Source organism: Cibotium barometz, chromosome 10 (assembly GCF_041138505.1).
Source record: "Cibotium barometz isolate CiBa-2024 chromosome 10, ASM4113850v1, whole genome shotgun sequence".
Taxonomy (NCBI): Eukaryota; Viridiplantae; Streptophyta; class Polypodiopsida; order Cyatheales; family Cibotiaceae; genus Cibotium; species Cibotium barometz.
This window is the reverse complement of record NC_141055.1, coordinates 39,502,650-39,522,284: the sequence shown is the minus strand read 5'-3', so window position 1 is coordinate 39,522,284 and position 19,635 is coordinate 39,502,650. Positions and strand designations below refer to the sequence as shown.

Genomic DNA, 19,635 nt, shown 5'->3' with positions numbered 1-19,635 from the left:
TGTAGGCTGTGCCATGTGGAGAAACATGAGGAGGTCCAAACCTCAAGAAACTAAATAAAACATGAGTGGAAGCAATCAAAAACATGGATGATGGAGTGCTCACTGCTCAGTGGGCAAGCCGCAAAACCTGTAGACTGACTCTTGAGCAGTGAGGAAAAAAATAAGTAGGAAGTGGACAAAACATAAGTAGAGAATGGAAGAATACTAAGTAACCCTAAGCCTCATCAAAGCTCCCCTCATCCTCAACATGATCAATGGGCTCCTCATCCTCATCTGCAAACTCCTCCTCATCATCATCATCATCATCATCATCAAACTCATAAGCCTCGGTAGCAACTGAGCATGATGTCCCAACATGGCTGGAGGATGGTTGGCCATCTGTAAAGGGTGGAGCAATCAAAAGAGGCTCCAAAGACTAATCTGCCTCTGCAATAGCCTCTTGCAAATCTTGCAAGGCAATCAAGCGCTCCTCATCTTTTTCTTTGTTAAGCATATCCAATGTGATCTCCATTCTCTCATCTTTCTTTGATCTTGGAGATGAGCCTCAAGTTTGTGTATGAAAACAAGCTTCTCCGTATGAGGAGGAAGAAGCATGTTTCTTCTCTTAGTATGAATGAGAAAAAATGTGCTCCAATTTCTTTCACATGGGGAGGCACATGTGCCTTGAGAAAGCACCCTAAGTGCAAGAGCTTGTAATTTGGGTGTACAAGCCCCAAATGTCTCCCACCATTTCACACCCTCATGCATTCTTTTCTCATCTTTTGCAATGGATCTGTCAGGCACGAGCTACGTAGGTCATTCCTCAACCTTAGTGAGTCAATTAGTCAGTCTAAGTCCCTTAACCCACTTGGAGAGAATCATTCATGTATATAGATGTCATAGAAGCCTTAGATGTTGCGTCCCTTAACCCACTTGGAGAGAATCATTCATGCATATAGATGTCATAGAAGCCTTAGAGTTCGCATCAGGACGTGTGCACTTTTGCATAGCATTCCTCCCATATGCATTTACGCCATCTAGACCATTGCAGAAGCATTAGAACTTTATCTAGTATTTTTCCAACATTTTTTTGTATTTATTTAGCATTTTTCCATATTATTATCACCTTTATGCACGACATGAGGCAGTCGGCCAGTTTCAGCCAGCCGACTTGCTCATGTTGTGCATATAAATAGTTCAGCCATTCCATCATTCATATCTATCTCATAATTCAGCCATCAAGCAGACAAGCGTTTGAGCCTTCAGCACAAGGAGCATAAAACGATTGACCACTCAGTCCATAGATCCCAACAGCATCAGCGTTTTGGAGCAGCGTTTTCATCCTTCAGCAGCTCATTGTAGTTAGGGGGTTGTTTGAAACGGGTTTCCTAAAAGTTTCAAACGGGTTTCGTAAAATCAGCTCAAGGTTTCCTACAAGCTTCCTATCTACAAGTTTTTGCATGTACAAAATTTCAAATATATACTGTATAAAATATGTACAAATAACACTAAATGCATAGAATACATGGAAACATCAATTTGAAGCCTACAGTCTTTGAATCACAAATAACAAAAACCATATAATCATCCATCATCAATGTCAAATGATCATGATTCAAAGACCATGGTCCACTATCCATGATCCAATCATCCATCATCCATGCCACAAAAAAAAAACATACATGATACTACATAGGTTAAAATTTATAAGTTTGAAGTGTTCATGTCACATGAATCATGATGAATCAATAGTCATGGCCCAATGCCCATAAACAATACAAAATAAATCAACCTTGATGAGGGAAAGCAGCACATGGAAACCAGAAAAAACTTTATTAAAGGAGTCGCAAAGATTTCAACATTAGATTTGGGACCCAAAAAAAAAACGTCAAAAAAATTGCTTGAAAAAAACGTGTTTCCTACAAGGAAATGTTTCGGAAACTTTTCCACGTTTCCTTCCCTGTAGGAAACGCGTTTCCTAACTACTATGCAAGTTCAGCTATTGGAGAATAAACGCTTGAGCTTTCAGCCCTCCAACAATAAAACGCAGTAGCAAACAGCAGTCAGCCCTCAGAAGACCTTGCGTTTTCTGCATACAACCAGTTTTCCGTATTCATCTCTTCATCGTTTCGCTACAGTCATCCGGTGAAGGTAAAACACATGCATTCATTCATTTACAGCATTCATACATAGCCTAGAAACAGTCCCAAACAGCCCATATCTCAGCCTCAGATTTGCAGCCTTCCTATATTCCATTGGGAAGAGTACATAGGCTTGAGATCGGTCATTATTGGTGCTTCTACAGCCGTGTACAGCTCAACCCTACTCTTGGTCTTTCAGAGATCTTGCGTTTGGCCTATCGTCAGTCCAAAGTCATTCTCTTCAAAGTAATAAAAACAAATACTATTCCGGTAACGGGATAGGGGGCCCTTCAGTGGGGAATTCGGGACCCAATCTGGTGTACAATTCTCTCTCTCTCTCTCTCTCTCAAGAAAACGGGCATCTTTTTAGGAGATGACCTCACCTTGGCGCAGCTAGCACATATGAGGGAGTGCATGCCGGAGATTAGGGCAGCCAGAGAAAAAGAGAAGCTAGCATTTTACAGAAGAGGCAGAGTGGTGATACTAGAGAGACGCACCACTTGACGGTGTGAGACCTATGGGACCAGTCTGAGACTTGCAGTATGGAACCGCAAAGGAGCATTGAGGTGCCTTTGAGAACAGCTTCAGAGATAGGGACATCATCTTCTACTCGGAGACACATCAGGCCCCAGGTAGCACATTACCGAGTGGCGGGATACAGATGGGAGACGACTTGTAGACAGGAGGCCCGTTCGAAGCATGGTGGTCGCGGATCTGGAGGAGTTGCAGTTCTTTTTAGAGAGGAGCTTCAGCCACTCATCCATGTTATGCGCCGTGATGAGAGCGCGAGGTACATGTGGGTCAGAGTGAGGGCAGATGAGGGTAGACCCCTATACATTGCTATATGTTACCTTCCACCCAGCACATCTCATTATGCAATGCCCAAGGGGCAATCTCCATATATGATTCCATATGAGGACATATGGGAGTTCTCCAGGGAGGGAGGTGTTATCATACTTGGGGACTTTAATGCTCGAACGGCTCAGTACCAGACCTCCTTCTTTGACACTTCGGAGGAGATGTTGAGAGAGATAGATGTGGAGGAGATGTGTTTGACCCAGAGATCACAGGATGAGGTGGAGTGTACTGAGTATGGGAGATACCTCTTGGAGATGGGGACTGCACATGGGCTGGCCATTTTAAATGGCCTAGAGAGGTATCCACTTGCCAGTGGCTTTACTTGCTTTCCACACAGACATGGGGTCAGCACCATGGATTATGTTTTAGCCTCGCCAGCCTTCATCCTGAGTATCCAGGATTTTGCGATCGGCCCAGGGCCTATCGGAGTTACAGTGGATCATGCACTTCTCTCCTTTACAGTGGATTTCCACTACAATACCCGCCACGTTGGGCAGTCCTATCACCCGAGATATACCTTCTGTAGAGAGACTGATGGAGTATACACTGCAAAGATCTACAGCTTGTTGAGTGTAGAGGATCCACAGAGGCCATTAGCAGAGCTCACACAAATCCTGACAAAGGCTTTACATACAGCTGCAGCGACGGCCTTCCCACACACGCAGCCCATAGTACGACCACGTCTTGGGAGCATGCCCCAAAATAGTTGGTATGATGATGACTGTAGGGAGCTCAAACCCCGGCTACAGAGAGAGGTGGCCACAAGTGTTACTACATATAGACAGTCACGCATCATCTTCCGATGCCTCATTCGGCAAAAGAAGAGAGCATTCTTAGATCGGCTGGAGAGAGACATGTATCAACTGTTTTTGAGTCAGGATTCTGGGGAGGCTTGGAGATTGCTTAGAGAGCACCCCCCGCCTCCGGCGGCCAGCCATTACCTCTCCAGATACATGGGGCGAGTATGCAGCCTCCCTCTACACAGTACCATAGCAGCCACCACTACCGAACCCTCCAGAGCCCTGTCCACCCACTTCTACCTTCTTCACAGCAGAAATGGTGAAGAGGGCCATCAACAGATTGCATACAGGAAGGGCACAGGATCATGAGGGCATTGTAGCTGAGCATTTCATGCATGCTAGAGATATGATTGCAGACTTGCTAGCTCTTATGTTTAATAGAGCCATGTGTGAGGGGTTTCCTAGGACTTGGGAGTACTTCCACGATTGTGCCGGTACTCAAGTCTGGAGATCCGAGCCTGCTGACTAACTACCGTACCATTATGATTGGTCACTCACTGGCCAAGCTATATGCCTCTATTCTTGAGCAAAAGCTGAGCAGATGGGCAGAGAGACAAGGGGTCCGAGCTCAAGGACAGGCCGGTTTCAGCAGGAGATTCTCTACTTTGGATCATATCTTTACCCTGAGGGCTATCATTGAGGAGGGCAGAGCACATGGGAGGAGGATCGACTGTGGCTTTGTGGATTTCCGCAAGGCCTTTGACACAGTGCCCAAAGCTAGACTGATGAGCGACGAAGTCGGGGGTAACTGGAGGTGTGGGTTTTGCTGCTGTTGTCTCCAAGAGTTGGAGATGCTGCTTGAGAAGTTGGTTTTGAGCTCAGAGTAGAGCTATGGTATCTGCGGTAGGTGGAAGAGCAAGGTCTCCTCCGGGCGAGATGTCGTCTTGCTGATGTGTACACTCCTCCTCTGTAGACATGATGCTGAAGTCGGTGGTCGTGCCGGAACACAATCTGACCATCCAAGGATGCCCTCACGCTAGGATGTGGTGTGTGTGGACAAGCTGAATCTGATACCGATGTAACATGCAGCGGAAGTATTCGTAATTAAGGATCTTGTCACACAAGTCTCACACGGCCTTTTGTATCCTGAGTTTCGCGAGTTTAGCAATCCACTTTTATGACTTCAAACTTTAAGTGATTTAGAGAGAAATGAAATGTTATATTAACGTCTTCAAAAGGCCAAAGTGACCTATGAGACCAAAGTTACAACCATGTGACATCTCACATCTGATACACTGTCTGGAGAAGAAAAGAAAGAACTGAAGATAAGTATCTAGCCCTACAATACATCAGTAGGGAGCATCCGGAAGCAGCAACTAGGGAGAGTGGGAAGCTAATGCTACTAGTCAAAATGGGGTACATGAGTACATAAATACATGAATACATGAATATGGGGGAGTACAAAAGTGACAGTGAGTACAACATTATATGGCTGGAGTGGTAATCATCCTAGGAGCTCTAGCATGGGTCCTTGCCGGATGGCCTGGATATTTGCCATAGTGAGATCCTTGGTCGGACGAGCCCGATGCCTCGCAATGATGCTCTGAATCCTCCAGTGTAGGCACCGTCTCCGATGTGAGGATCCGCGAACCTTTGGGCGTCTAGATCTGCCCAACTGGATAGCTCTCTCAACTAGAGTCCCACGGGGTGCCTGCTGCTGGGCTGTCGGCTGTGTCCTCCCGGGTAGTCCCTCTAAAGAAGTCAGTGATCTGTCTCTGTGTGGACTCCCTGCCAGTCGGGCGTCTGCTCTTGATAATGGAATCTCTGAGCCTGCGGATCTCCAGGAGATAAAAACCCAAGCATCTCTGATCACAATAGTCCATGACTCTAGCCAGTGGTCCAAATCCCTCTCTGAAAAGGCAATGGTAGGTTGTAGCGCCCTCGAATCTCATAATATGTTGTGCAGCGACGACAGATGTAGTGCTCCTCCGTCTCTGGCTCTATCCAACAAATCTGACAAATCCTGTCCCCTAGAGGTATGTCTCTAAATCTGCCTGTCTCTATCTCTAACTGATGTGAAGAGGTGCGGATCTGCCCAATGGCGCACCTCAATCCATGAGACAGATGGGTATCCATGTAGCTCGGTCTAAGTATAAAGCCATCCTCAGTGGTGCAGAGAAGACGGTCTCTATAGAAAGCCATCTTCGTCCCCAACTCCTGTGAGGGCTCTAGCCATGTCCTCCTAGTGTCCAACTGAACGAGGTCCTGTCTGATGGCTCTACTAATCTCAGAATGTGTCAAGGTGAGAGAGGGTGCCTCCACAGAGTACTGGAAGGGTGGAAGTCTATCTAATTTGAACCCATGGAGCTCAAACCAGGATGCTATCTGCGCATACCAACATGAAGTGTCTCCCTCCATGGCTAGCTGATGAGAGGACTCTAAAGCAAGTCGTGCATACCGGTGTCGGGGAAGCTCCCAGGTGCTATGAATGAAGGACACTGATCTGGCAAGAGCCTCGACTACGAGCGGTGGTGCTCCCATCTCGGCTCTGATAATCTCATGGGGTACCGAGGCCTTAGCCCGAATCATCCTAGAGATCATGGACACAAGTGGTCTCTCCATCGATCTCCATCCATCGTATGTGCGTCCTGATCGACTGTGACGATATAGGCTAGGCCCCCAGATCTGTACTCCATATAGCATCGCTGATGTGACCAGCGTGTCAAAAAGCCACAGCTTAGTGCATGGCTAGCACATCCTCTCTAGACCTCCAGTCAGTCTGGCCTCTGTTGCCCCCCTCATGGAAAATGTGGGCCCAATGAACACCACTCCAAGATATGTGTATTAGTCAACATACTCCACTGTCTCGTGCCCATATGTGAAAATAGGCGCTGATCTCCAGACCCACTGAGCTGTAGTATTAAACACCATAACCTTGGTCTTACCAAGGTTAACTGAGAGCCCACTGTCTTGTGCATAAGCATGTAAAGTATCCAAGTGCCTCTGCATACCCTCTCGTGAGTTTTGTCTATAAGCACAATATCATCAGCATATAAGAGCAAAGGTATTCAAGTGCCAGCCAATTGGGCTCCTCTGTCCCCTCGTGTCCCAATATAATCAGAGATCTCATCAATGTATAGTCCAAATAGAGTCGAAGAGAGCGGGCAACCCTGTTTCACCCCTATAGTGGAGTGTACTGGCTAGGAGAGACCCTCTGAAGTCCGCACCTGCCCAACTACTGTCTCATAAAGTGCCATAATACCCCAAATGAGCTCACATGGAACCCCCAAGTCTTGCAGCCTACTCTCTTCTTCCAAATGGAACAGCAAAGCTAAGAGGATGAGGCCAGACGGCGGGGAGAAAAGGCAGATAGATGGGACTATGAGGAAGCCCAACCCAAGATCGACGAAGACCGGCGTCATGCTAAACTCGCCACTTGGGAGCACCAACAAGAACTCGATCAATAGCGCATGTTACTCGAACACCAAAGAGAAAAGAAGGCCATGCATCTGAGGTATCATCACCTCTCTTCAGTTTCCCCACCCATAGGTGCCACCAACCAGCAACCCGCGACATCAACTACCATCATCCGAACTCAACCAAATTTTAGTAAGCGTAAGAAAACCCCTGAGGAAAAGACTAAAGCACGTATCACTGGGGGCTATCTTCCTCCAGAGGAGCAAAGGAAGTATCAGTGAAAAAACCGATGTTTTTTCTGTCATACCATTGGGCATGGTAAGAAGGATTGTCAAAAATGGCAAGCGGAGCAAGCCTCCAAAGAGCCTTTTGCCACAGTTGCCGCAGTATCCCTCGCTCCTCCAGACCCGCCTACTACCACCAATACGGTTCAGATCTTACCTTCTATGCATCCCATGCCATCCATGGTGCTTGATGCTAAGCAGGAGGGTGAGGCTACAACCACACAGAAAAGCTTGATCCGATCTTATGGCTCTGCCAATGGCCGCTAGTTCATAGTCCTTTTTGACATGGACAGTTCTGAGGAGGCCATCTCTACCCAGTTGACTACCAACATGAGTTGTACCTTAGTCCTCATCATTTGGAGGTGGACGGGTTTACACCTAGTCTCCGCACCCACATATCTCAACAAGCACAGTAGATTTCTTTTCAGGTTCAAAAGGCCTCATTCCAGAATCCAGCGAGATTTCATTGTCTCTCCTCTTTTGGGATGTGATATGATCTTAGGAATCTAGTGGTTTCGTCAGTACGAACCTATTTCCAATTAGAGGCAGGACACCTTTATTATCTCTAAAGGTTTTCCTGAGCTTGCCATGATTAGTAGGGATAGGAGCATTTATTATTTCCAATTAGAGGCAGGACACCTTTATTATCTCTAAAGGTTTTCCTGAGCTTGCCATGATTAGTAGGGATAGGAGCATTCTTGACATTCCTATGATTTCTCATCTCCAGTCTCGAGACGAGCTATCCGCAAGGGAGCGGAAGGAGCATTGATTTATGCTCAGACAGCTTCTATCTCATCGATAACAGCTATCTCATCTTCTTCTTCGGTCCCTCAGTTGGCAAATCTCCTTTCTCATTCAGACATTTTTAAGGATGATCTCCCACCCAGTATCCTGAGGATCATCATATCGATATGGTCCCTGGGGCAACACCTTCTACCAAGTATCCCTATCGTCTTTCCAAGACTTTCAAGGGCAAGCTAGAACAACAGTCAGTACTCAAACATTTGAAACGAGTTCCTTATGGACAAGTTTTCACAATTAACACAAACCACCAAGCACTTAAGTGGCTCCCGACGATGCCAAGTGCCCAGTGGAGTGCTCGGCAAACCAGATGGAGTCAGCTCTACCACCAGTTTGGAGAACTGAACAAGTACATCCCTGGTAAGCATTACCCAGTGGGGCCGATGCCCTTAGTAGACAGACCCGCATCCAGACCATTTAGGAGTCTACCATTCTCAAAATCTCTGGAAAAGACTTGGATAGCATGACGAATCCGCATGTCAATTCCACAGAGTTTGGTACTCAGCCCAGTTTGGCCCTCAATTTTGAACCTGGCCATTATTCAATTCACAGACAGGCAAATAAGTCTACATGAGATATCCACTTCAAGGAAGGGGATAGAATCTATTTGCATATCACGAAAAACAGAGATTGAAACAAGTGGGCAAACTTTGTTCCAGGCTTTCTTTTCGTAGTTTTGGACCTTTTCTTATAGTTAAAAAGATAAGTGATGTCTCCATGAAGCTAAAGTTGCCTAACAGTTGAACAATGCATGATGTTTTCCATGTTTCTTAGCTAAAACCATATGTTGGACCAGAAGTGTTTGAATCGCATAATACCCCCCTGAAGGCAAGTACCAAATGCCAAGCTGAACTCCATGTAATCCACATCAATGCTCTGTAACTGCACCAGTGATAAGCATAAGAAGAGGTAGCACATATACGCATGTGTAAAGGCAACAAGATCTAGAAGTCATGCCTGTGAGACATGCAATGTAAGCTGCAAAAGTGATACTCATCAATGGAGGATCCGATGAGGAAAAATCAGCAATGGTAGGGCTGATATAAGTAAAAATTCAGCAATGGGAAAAGCTAAAAATGGGGAGAGAAAGTGGGGGCTCAAGGCGGGCATCAGCAAATGCTATGAGAGGATAGGTAAACTCTCAGCGATGCCATGATCAGTGGCATGTATGGCAAGTGTAAAAATGCATAATCCCACAATGAATAATATACATGTGACATGTCAAAACCATGAGGGCAAGCCAACACTGGCCAAGTGTGTAAAAGGCACTCCCAATAAACATCACATGTGAGAAAGTGACAATGTCAACACTGTAGAAACAATCCCGCTGCAAGGGAAAACAGCATAAAAGGCATCTCCAGTAGACATCACATGAGAGAAAGCATCTAGCATAGACCAACATAAGGATCAACAAGCATAAGTGACCATGAGCATCACCAACTGCATGTGGGCAAGTAGAATCCCCCCTTGAAATGCATCTGCCAGACTGCATACCATGGAGTACAGACTATAAAGCATAGTCATCAAAAGCAATGGCATCAGAAGACATCTCTGCAGGCAATGAAGATGTAAGGGTCAAGGCAGACACATGTGTAGCCAAACTGGCCTGCTCTGCACCTGTAGAAGAAGATGCCATCTTCTTCTTTTTCCCACTCTCAATACGCTTCCTATATTCCTCTATGGTGTGCCCTGTTTTCCTGCAATAGTTATAGCGCTTTTTCTTTTCAGGCTTGTCCTCTGTCTTGGGAGGACCTAATGGGCTAGGTTTAGACCCACATCTATTCCCACGAAAGGGAGCAGCCATTGATGACTCAACAAACATCATGTTGTTCCTGTTGGAACGAGATTGCTCTTCTCACTGAGCAAGAGAGTTACAAGGTTGTCAAGAGTAACCGCATTAGGTGCATTGCCAGCCAGCAACCGCAAAGTGGTACCAAATGTCTGATAAGAGTCAGGCAAGTTACGCAAAACTGTCTGAACAAGATCGCTATCTGTCAAGACCTCATCAATGTTAATGAGCTGCTCTCATAGGTCTTTCACATGCGTAAGGTACTGATCGATAGAGTCACCTTCAAGCATGCGGTCAGTCTCAAGCTTGCCCCGAAGGTAAGCTACACGAGTCTCATTGCGACCTGAATACAACGCCGCCAAGGTGTCCCAGGCACCCTTTGCAGTGGTGCAAGAACGAATGTGCGGAATGATATGCCTGCGGTACGAGAGAGCAATCAATGCATGGGCCTGAGCATCCCTAGTATCCCAAGTACACTGTTGCTCAGTAGGAGGAAGACAAGGAGGTGGACCTGCACAGGATGAGCAGGAATCACTTGACCTTCCGCTGGGGCAGGTGCAAGAGGACGCTCCTCAATGCCATCCACATATAGCCATACATTCTTGGCAACCAAAACATGACGCATCATATAAGCCCACATAGGGTAGTTGTCCCCATTGAGCTTGTCCTCTTGAGATAGCATTCCAAAGAGGTCATTATTACTATTGGCCATGATAGCACAACAAATCTGTCACAAGTCACCAAGAGTAGGCAATGCCCAGCAAAACCGTAAGAATGCGGGAGATAAATAGCATGATAACCAATGGACTGAAAGGGAACTCCTTCACCGCGAGAAATACATATGCATGTCCCAAATCTGCAAGTGTACTGCACAATGATGCAAATCTGTCAAAGTGTCCACAATGGCATACATATACTGCAGCAAACCACAAATGTATACATGTGCCGTGAAAAAGACAATCAACTGACACCTGTAAGAGCTGCAAGTGCGCAAATCCTATAAATCTGCTAACGCGATTGTCACCTGTACCAAATGCTATAATGCCCAAAAATTGGGAGAAATGCCCCAATGCCACCCAATTGTGCCGGTAATACCTAAAAATTTGGAAAAAATGCCCCAATGCCAACCAAATGTGCCTGTAATACCCAAAAAAAATTGGGAGAAATGCCCCAATGCCAACCAAATGTGCCTATAATACCCAAATGTGCTTGCAAATAGTGCCAATTTCTGCAAAATCCCCAAATTTCTAGTGCAAATAGGCACCAAATCTGCTCAAATCAATGCCAATGTGTGCCAATTTTGCAATTGCAAGCTCAATTGTAAAAAGCCCCAAATTTGAACAAGCAATGTGTGCAATTTCAGGTCAAACCTTGCAGATTTGGAATTTGAAGTCAAACCTTGCAGATCTGGCATTTGAAGTCAAACCTTGAAGAGCAGGTCCAATTGGACCAGAGCAGGTATAGCTGTACGGTACAGGTGCATGTACGGTCGTACGGCGGTATAGGGCGACGGTACGGGGCACAGTATAGGGCGTCGTATGGCGGCACATGCAGCGACTGCCCGTGAGGGCAATGGCAGAAGCGGCAACGCACAAGACGGAAGGCGGCGGCGGCGACGATGGCATCAACAGCAAGCAAGTGAAGGGCGCCCAGATCTGAGGCGCAAGGCGCACATCTGGCAATGGGCGACGCAGATCTGATCACTATAGTGGACGACGACGCCCGCAGGGGCGACGGCGCACAGGGGAGCGGCTGAGGGCGGCGACGACGGCTGAGGACGGCGGCGGCGGTACAATACGGCGTACGGACAAAGCGGCGACATCGTGCAGCTGAGGGCGGCGGCAGGGTGGTTGCAGGATGGCTGAAGGCAAAACCCTAACCCTAACCTAATGCAGCAAAACCTTAATGCCCTGATGTGTGCAATAGGCTCAAGCTCTGAAGGACAACAGGGGACAAACCCTAATGCTAACCCTAACCAAGCTCTGATACCAATGTTGGGTAGGATGGAAGCTAGCCTGCACACACACACACACACACAACCTCAAGGACAGAGAAACGTGAGTGCTGGAAAAGATGTACTCAATAATGATATGAAATGAAAGTACAAGTGAGTACTAAAAGGCCTAGGGCAAAGTGCCCAACACACGTAAGTGTGTTCACACGGGGAAAAAACCTGTGTCCAATCACAGGGAAAAAGTGCCCGTGAGTAAGCTGGGTTCACACCTGAACTAGTCGGGAGTGGACATGACCAACAATCTCTTGCAAGAGGGATGCAAACATGTGCAACCAAATATGCTATAAAAGCACCTGTAGGCAAAATCAGAGTGCAATGCTAGTCAACCATAAAGTCCTGTGCAAATGTTTTGCCCCAAATGCAAGGCTGCAGATAAGCAATGTTGAAAATCCCCAAATTTCTTAGCACCAATGGGCTGATTTATGTGTCAATTGCACATAATTTACAAAAGCCCCAAAAATCTATGTACCAATGAGCTTTACTTATGCAATTAAGCATTGATTTTAAAAAAGGCCCAAAATTCTATGTGATGTAACTACAATTGTGCAATTAAGCAATCCACAAATTTTCTCTGTGTCTTGCACCCTAATGCTACCTACACCTGATTTTTGCAATGAAGCAAGAAATGAACATAAGTCCCTTGAATTGAACCAAAAAATCGGTACTTGGCCGACCGAAACCTTGATTTTGCAGGGTATGCAAAGATGCACATGCACGTTGATGGCAAGCTGTTTGGGAGATGGCAGCGTGAAAATGTACTCCCCACTAGCGCCGCCATGTTCGGAGGCCGAAACGGGTGGCGAAAGGGCTGAGCGCCAAAATGGGCAGCAGCACAAGAGAGCAAGGTGCTGCAGACGGAAAAGCTCTCACGGACGGAATACTGCACCTGGTCGACGGAGATGCTCTTGGCGGATGGAACTGCAGAGAGAGACGGACTAGCGCATGCAAACGAAGGGGAACTACCACTGTTAGGTTAGGGTCGCACAGAGAATAGAGACACACACACAGACGTACACAACAGTAAGCACTCTGAAGAGAGAGAGTTGGTGATTGATGCTGAAAGAAGATAGGATACAAAAGTGTGGAGCAAGAGAGTTGAGTCCACAATATCAAAATACATAATAAGTGTGGTGTCCTTTCACACCTAACATCCAAGGGAAAAACCCAAAGGGAGAAAAGTGCCCTTGGTTAGCCCCTGTTCACATGTGACACTACTCATATCATATGTGGTATAAGTCATAGCATATATGCCAATAATTATATTCAACCTTATCATGAACGAAGACCAAGTACACGGAAACACTCTTCTTCGTTGCTTTATTAATCTAGATATGAGATACAACTAGAATGGAGTCTCCCTCATGGCCAACATCTATAACATGCATGTGGCCTTTATGCATAAAAGTAATCCTGTTAGTTATATACTCCTTACATGGCTCTATGCGGTGATGCTATGGTTTCCCAAGCAATACATCACATCCATTGTGTGAGTGGTGCAACCAAAAAGTTCTCATGATCGAGGTAACCTTGGATATGTATGCGCAACTTTCCAATGATCAGGGTTACCTACACTTCTTTACCCACAAATGCGGCCTCCCCTTCTATTTGGGGTCCCATGTTCCCTATTTCAATACCCAAAGCAATCACCATTTCAACAAAAATGAAATTATCTATGGCACAATCATCAAACATAAAGAGAGCGGGCTGATCTTTGAGCCGTTCCCATGCTTTACATACCACTCTCTCTTTGTTGTCATGCTTTGTATTCCCTTGTACGTCAAGAATAACATGCACATTTACCTTTGGTTGCTTGCGGGCATTCCCTAAACATGTGATCTTTGCTAGCACATGAGAAGCAGTTAGGGATACCATACGATAAAATACGATTTTTTTTTACCACTTACAAACTTAGACATTATCAATTTGGAAGGGTCAAAAACTTCCAATAGTCAAAAACTGCCAACAATCAATTCATGCCGTACGAGGCCGTACGATGTCGTACGGAATCGTACCGTATGAATAGGTTCATACCGGTACGAGAAACAACTATGGTACATTTCCAACATGCTCACTCTCTCACGTCTCTCTATTCCAGCTGTGTGTGCTTGTGTGTCTGTGTGCAGATCATCTCTTGCTTTATACAACACCTGTAAGTGCCATGCATTTGCCAGATTGCCTTGCATTTGACTGCTTTTAGAGACTTTCTGTCTCTTGCCTACATGTCCTCCACCTTCACTCACATTGCAAGAGCCACCTGCTTCTCCCAAATTTGCTACTTGAGCTTCAATATCATGAGCTCCATCTTTGGGCCACAAGCCCACATGCAATCTTCTGCAAGCATCTTTCGCATTTTGGGGGGCACTAGTGCATTTGCCCACACCATGGCAAGTAATGCATAAAATATGGGCCCTTATGCGCAAAGGGCCACCGTTCCACTCATGCCCACAATACTTGCACCTGCATGTAAACATACAATTACATGTGGCTCTCACAATAGTCACGTGCTCCCATCCCAGGCCTTTGGATCTTCCCATCTTGAACTTGGAGTCTTGACTCTAAAATCTGCTTCCTGTAAAGCCCCAATTTTCCACCAACATCAATGGAAATACTACACTAAAAGTCCCAATTTCCAATGTCCACTTGGAAGCCCCAATTTTTTAAAATTTGTAAAAGCCCCAATTTTTGCAAATTTATAAAAGCACCAATTTTTGGAAATTTTCAAAAGCCCCAATTTTTGCAAATTTTAAAAAATTCCCAATTTTTGAATTGGGTTTAGGTCCTAGGGGCTTACGCATTGGGCCCTGGAGGTTGAGGCCTAGAAATTGGGGTCTATGGCAATGCGCAATGGACCTTATGGCAATGGCTACAGCTTGCCATGGGCTATGGCCCAACCATATAGGGCCGGCCCAAGCTGTACAAAGCCCACACCATACAGGCCATTCCCGCAACGGGTGACCGCTAATGGTTGGTTGAAACTTCACAGGCATACTTGGCTAATGGGTGCAAAAGCTCATAAGCACACGCAAGTACAAAGAAGACCTCGAAGTCAACGCAAGTACAAAGAAGACCTTGAAGTCGACACAACCAAATTCAAACTTCGAAGTCGGCAGAAGCAAGTAGACACGTCAAAGCCCAAAAAAAATTATTAAAAAAACCCCCACATATGAAACCCCCGTATCAATTTCATGTTAATCATAGAGTCCTCTCGCTGCCCATGAAGTATACCAACTATTGGCGATTGTTTTGAAGGCTTCCATCGTGAAGAAATATTGAAGGCAAGGGTATTTAATCATTTTATTATGATTTCCAACCATTGTACTCATTGTACCGGCCCTTGTACTTACTGTACGAACAACCATTGTACCGGCTATACCAACCCTTGTACTTACTGTACCAACCACAGTACTCATAGTATGTATCAACCCTTGTACTTACTATACCAACCATTCATTATACCTATTGTACTAGCTCTAATGCATGAAGACCCGTGGTTTTTGGGGAACAATTGCTACCCACACGGAGGTATATAGATTATATTATTATATTGTTGGCTCGGCATTTCTATAGCATGTGTATCAGCTGAATTTTATGGTTGCCTTGTGTTGGGCTATGTTACGGCATTTGTATATGGCATCTCCCAAGTGGAGAGTAAGGCCCTCAAAGCTTGTACATGATATTTTCTCTTTGGGTAATGAAATACTCCAAGGGGGGTGGTCGGCCCATTCAGGCCTCTATGCGGTGTCAATTGTGCACATCTCTCTTTCACATTATTGTGGATTAAGTGGCATCTGTTAAGGCTATGGCCAATTTTAATGTTTAATTGCATTAATGGTCAAGTGTTTTGTGAAACCCCGGGCCCTCCAAAAGTTACACATCTTGCTAAAAATGACAGGACTTATTGAATCAATCAATATCACCTAAAACTTTACGAGTAGAGTTATTCCACGATGCACTTTAGCAAGTCTTCTAGCACATCTTAGAAAAAGATGTTTCAAATGAGCCAGAAAATACAAAAGGAAAATATTGGATAACCATGTGTAGGTGCTTCTGACAAGGTCAGATAGGCTTCTCTACTACACAAAAAAAACAAAACTAAATCCTATCTCAATGGATGTACTAACCGAATTGATGTGTATAGTGTAAATTAACATGTTTGATCATAATTTTTTACATAAACGATGTAAATAGTATTAGTATTACAAATTCTGATCATCAATACATATATAACAAAATCAATTTGTTGTCCGCAAGAACAATCAAATGTCCAATATGCATGGGAACCAATGGCAGAATGAAGTGAGTCTAACAAGAGTCCCAAGCGTCATATCTGATGAAGATTGACCACAAATCTGCAATGGTGAAACGCCTGGAAGAGAGCAGACTGACTAGCAGCAGAACTGAGAAAAAAATGCACAAGAGAAGGTGCTGAAAACAGGATAGAAACTGGGGCAGCAGAGTAAACTTTGAACCTAGACCTCTGATACCATGAAAGAGTGCACAGAGCGGAAGCAAGATAAGCACTAGAGTGTGCTGATCTGAGATGTGTGAGAGAGAGAGAGAGAGAGATGAAGCAACTAAGCTGAATATACTGCAATAAAAGCAATCCCGAGCAAGAGACATAAAGGTCTCACAAGTGAGGGATACAAAAGATGACCAAACTACTCAAAAGTGAAGAGGCTAGCAAGAGACATAAAGGTCTCACAAGTGAGGGATACAAAAGATGACCAAACTACTCAAAAGTGAAGAGGCTAGCCCACCTATATATAGGCCATGAGGAGCTGGCCGACTGGAACAAAAGAATTGGCCGACTGGACAAAAGGGCTAGCCGACTAGAGGTGCATCACCCGGCCTGGTAAAAATACCAGGAAAATAGGGGAAAATGGAGTCAAAATAGGGGTGGCCAGCCCACGACCAAGGGCCATAAAAGGGATCAAATGTGGACACAATACATGGGCAGAATATGTGGATGAATATGCTAACAATGGATTCATCTTGCAGCTGCATGTGATGAAGCATGCCAACTTGGATTCCTTGCCCGTCCACTGGCGCCCCACACGAAGGCCCTTTGATGCTAGAGGAAACCAATCTAGAGATGCCATGTAACCCTTGCTCTATGGGTGGGCTGCCTTTGTGAAGTGCCTTTAAATAAGAGAAAACATATCAACAAAGCGAGGTTCATCATAGAAAAATCCTCGTCACCTTTTGAGGATATTAACTAATTAACCAGAAACAAATGAGAAAAAATCTATTTGTGCAACTAATAAGTTGCTCATCATGTTAGAACACCATTACTTGAAGAACTTCTCTCTCCACACTTATAACTATAATGCTGACATCTGCATTTCCAGTTATATGTGGCTATTTCAAGTAATACTTTGCTATTTACCCTAGGTAGAGCCTTACCAATCCTTGCATTCCTCACACTGCACCATTAAATCATCTGGATTGTACGGCATCTCACATTTACAGTACCTGCACCCCATCCCAACAATGCCTACATTAGATCCAGACCTACAATGATGGCTTAACTAACAGTTATGTGAACACCCACCACTAATATAGGCCCCAGGGTAGCCCCCTTGCCCTATTAACAACCCTGGGTTTTTTACAGGATTATTAATTGAATCTCCAATAGCCAACTGTTAACCCACATCCTTATCCCTTAGCAGGTCCATGCCCATCCTAAAATTCACTTAAATTCAACATGCACAAGGTCACACATAGATTGTATGGCATCTAACATGCATAACATGTACTTAAATTCAACCATTCACAAGGTCATGGACATGATGTGAGTGATATGGCATCTACATCTACTTTATCCAACATTCACAAGGTCCTGCCACATCATGTGAGTACCACAACATCTGGCATATGCAATGCCCACATTTCTATCCCACAATTTGTTTATATTCAGCCTACAAGACTACATGTAAAAGTGAGGATTAAACAAAAACCATATTTTGCTTACACGGCTACTCTGTCCGGGGTGAATGCTCCAGTGGACGCCTTGTATTCAAATCGACAGAAATAGTCATCAGAATCTACATTCTCGAGTTTGGTGTAACTTTTGAAGGTATGGACAGTGCATTTGCCTTCGATGGTATCAGCACTCTGTGTGTCAGTGTGGTCAGACAGGAAAACCTCTTTTGCGCCGTGGAACTGCCTGCGGCCCCCTATAGATTCCTCTGGTCTGTAGTACCAACGGACCTCCACTTTCACATTGTTCCGGCCATCTGCCCACATTTTCTCTACCCTGGCTACATAGGGGGGCTTGTCTAGCTCCTGGTTACGCATCAGGACAGTGTCTCCAACTGCACGGAGTTCAAATTTGACCCAAAAATTTTAGGGTAAAAAGGAGCGTCAAAGGAGCTCGAATCTATCAAATGCAGCAGAGCAAAAAGGAATCCTTAAGTACTCAAAATTAGGGAGAATGTCAGCTTTATCAGCTCAAATGCAGCAAAAGGATGCTTAAGTGGAGCTCAAACTGTATCAAATGCAGAAGACAACGTTAAAACGGAGCTTCAACGGAGCTCAAAATATATCAAAACCCAGCGAATCTACTAATCACAGGTGTCACCGGAATTCAATCTATCAAAAACAGAGCAACAAGAGCTTACCTTTTACAACCTTGCTGGTGCCTTTGATGGTGTACGTCTCGACACTTTTCTTGGGAGTTTTCGTCTTGGCCATGAAGATGGCGATGTGAGAAAAGAGGGCCCGGAGAGTAGAAGGTGAAGGTGGAGGTTTGGGTTTTTTTTTCGGCGGCGGGCGGGGGAGGGGGGGAGGGGCGGGGCGGAGGGAAAGCTACACGACGGAACACAGGGAAGAGCGGAGAGAGAAGGCTTCGTCGAAAGCACTATGGTGAAATAAAAGATGATGCGAAGAAGAGCAGATTCATGGCCAGAGAACTTGGGGACAACTGGCTACGCAGCTCGAGAAAACCTGGCTATGGCGTATCGCAGAATACCCTAAAATTTGCGCTTTCAAAGTTCGTTTGCTTTTGCATAATCTCTGTGTCAGTTCAGTAGTGAGGAAGACAACCCTTCTACTAAGCCCTTAATCCTAACTATACCCTTTCACCGCTAATTGTAGGATTAATCATCCTAAATACTTCTAATTGATTGTGATTCTGCATTAATTGCCCTTTAGTTAAAACTCTTCACTAAGCAAGCAAAAACAACCATGCTGACCTCTTGTTGCGCCACGTGTTATTTTAAAAAAACAGAAATAACGAGAAGCTTTATTTGTAGTGATGAAGTCAGGCGAAGATGCCATGCCAAGATTTATGCCTTGTTGTGGTATCAAATGTTTTACCAATTGCCCTAGAAGGATTCTACTGGTGGATAAGCCTAAATAATAATGTGGTATGTCTTAAATCATATATGATGGAAAGGAAAAGGCATCTTGACTTGTATGTGAAGCAATTTTATATGCACATGCACATGTGTAGGTTTGGGCGTAGGCACATGGACCTTGGGTCCCTTGGGTATAGATTTGGCGCATGGGCATATTATTAGCCAGTGTGAAATGGCCAGGCACTGTACAAGTGGCCTTGGTTTAGGCTATTGCACCTTTTGATGCCTTTTAACACACATTTTGATACCTTTTA

The 19,635-nt window shown here is 45.0% G+C and overlaps 1 protein-coding gene across 4 annotated transcripts in view; it reads right to left on the bottom strand.

Moving 5' to 3' along the window:
- The window catches only part of LOC147634887 (chromatin remodeling protein EBS-like), a 34,367-nt gene extending 15,168 nt beyond the window's left edge, over nucleotides 1-19,199 (bottom strand). The window contains exons 1-3 of one of the 4 annotated variants that reach the window (XM_086804111.1): nucleotides 18,644-19,199; nucleotides 17,995-18,402; nucleotides 17,427-17,495 (exon numbers count right to left, since the gene is read on the bottom strand). In XM_086804111.1, the coding sequence (XP_086660237.1) occupies nucleotides 17,427-17,495; nucleotides 17,995-18,320 (395 nt within the window). In that variant the 5' untranslated portion in view covers nucleotides 18,321-18,402; nucleotides 18,644-19,199. The remainder of the gene's footprint in view (nucleotides 1-17,426; nucleotides 17,496-17,994; nucleotides 18,403-18,643) is intronic. The other 3 variants (XM_086804109.1, XM_086804110.1, XM_086804112.1) reach the window with 3 other exon arrangements.
- Between the last annotated feature and the right edge of the window lie 436 nt (nucleotides 19,200-19,635).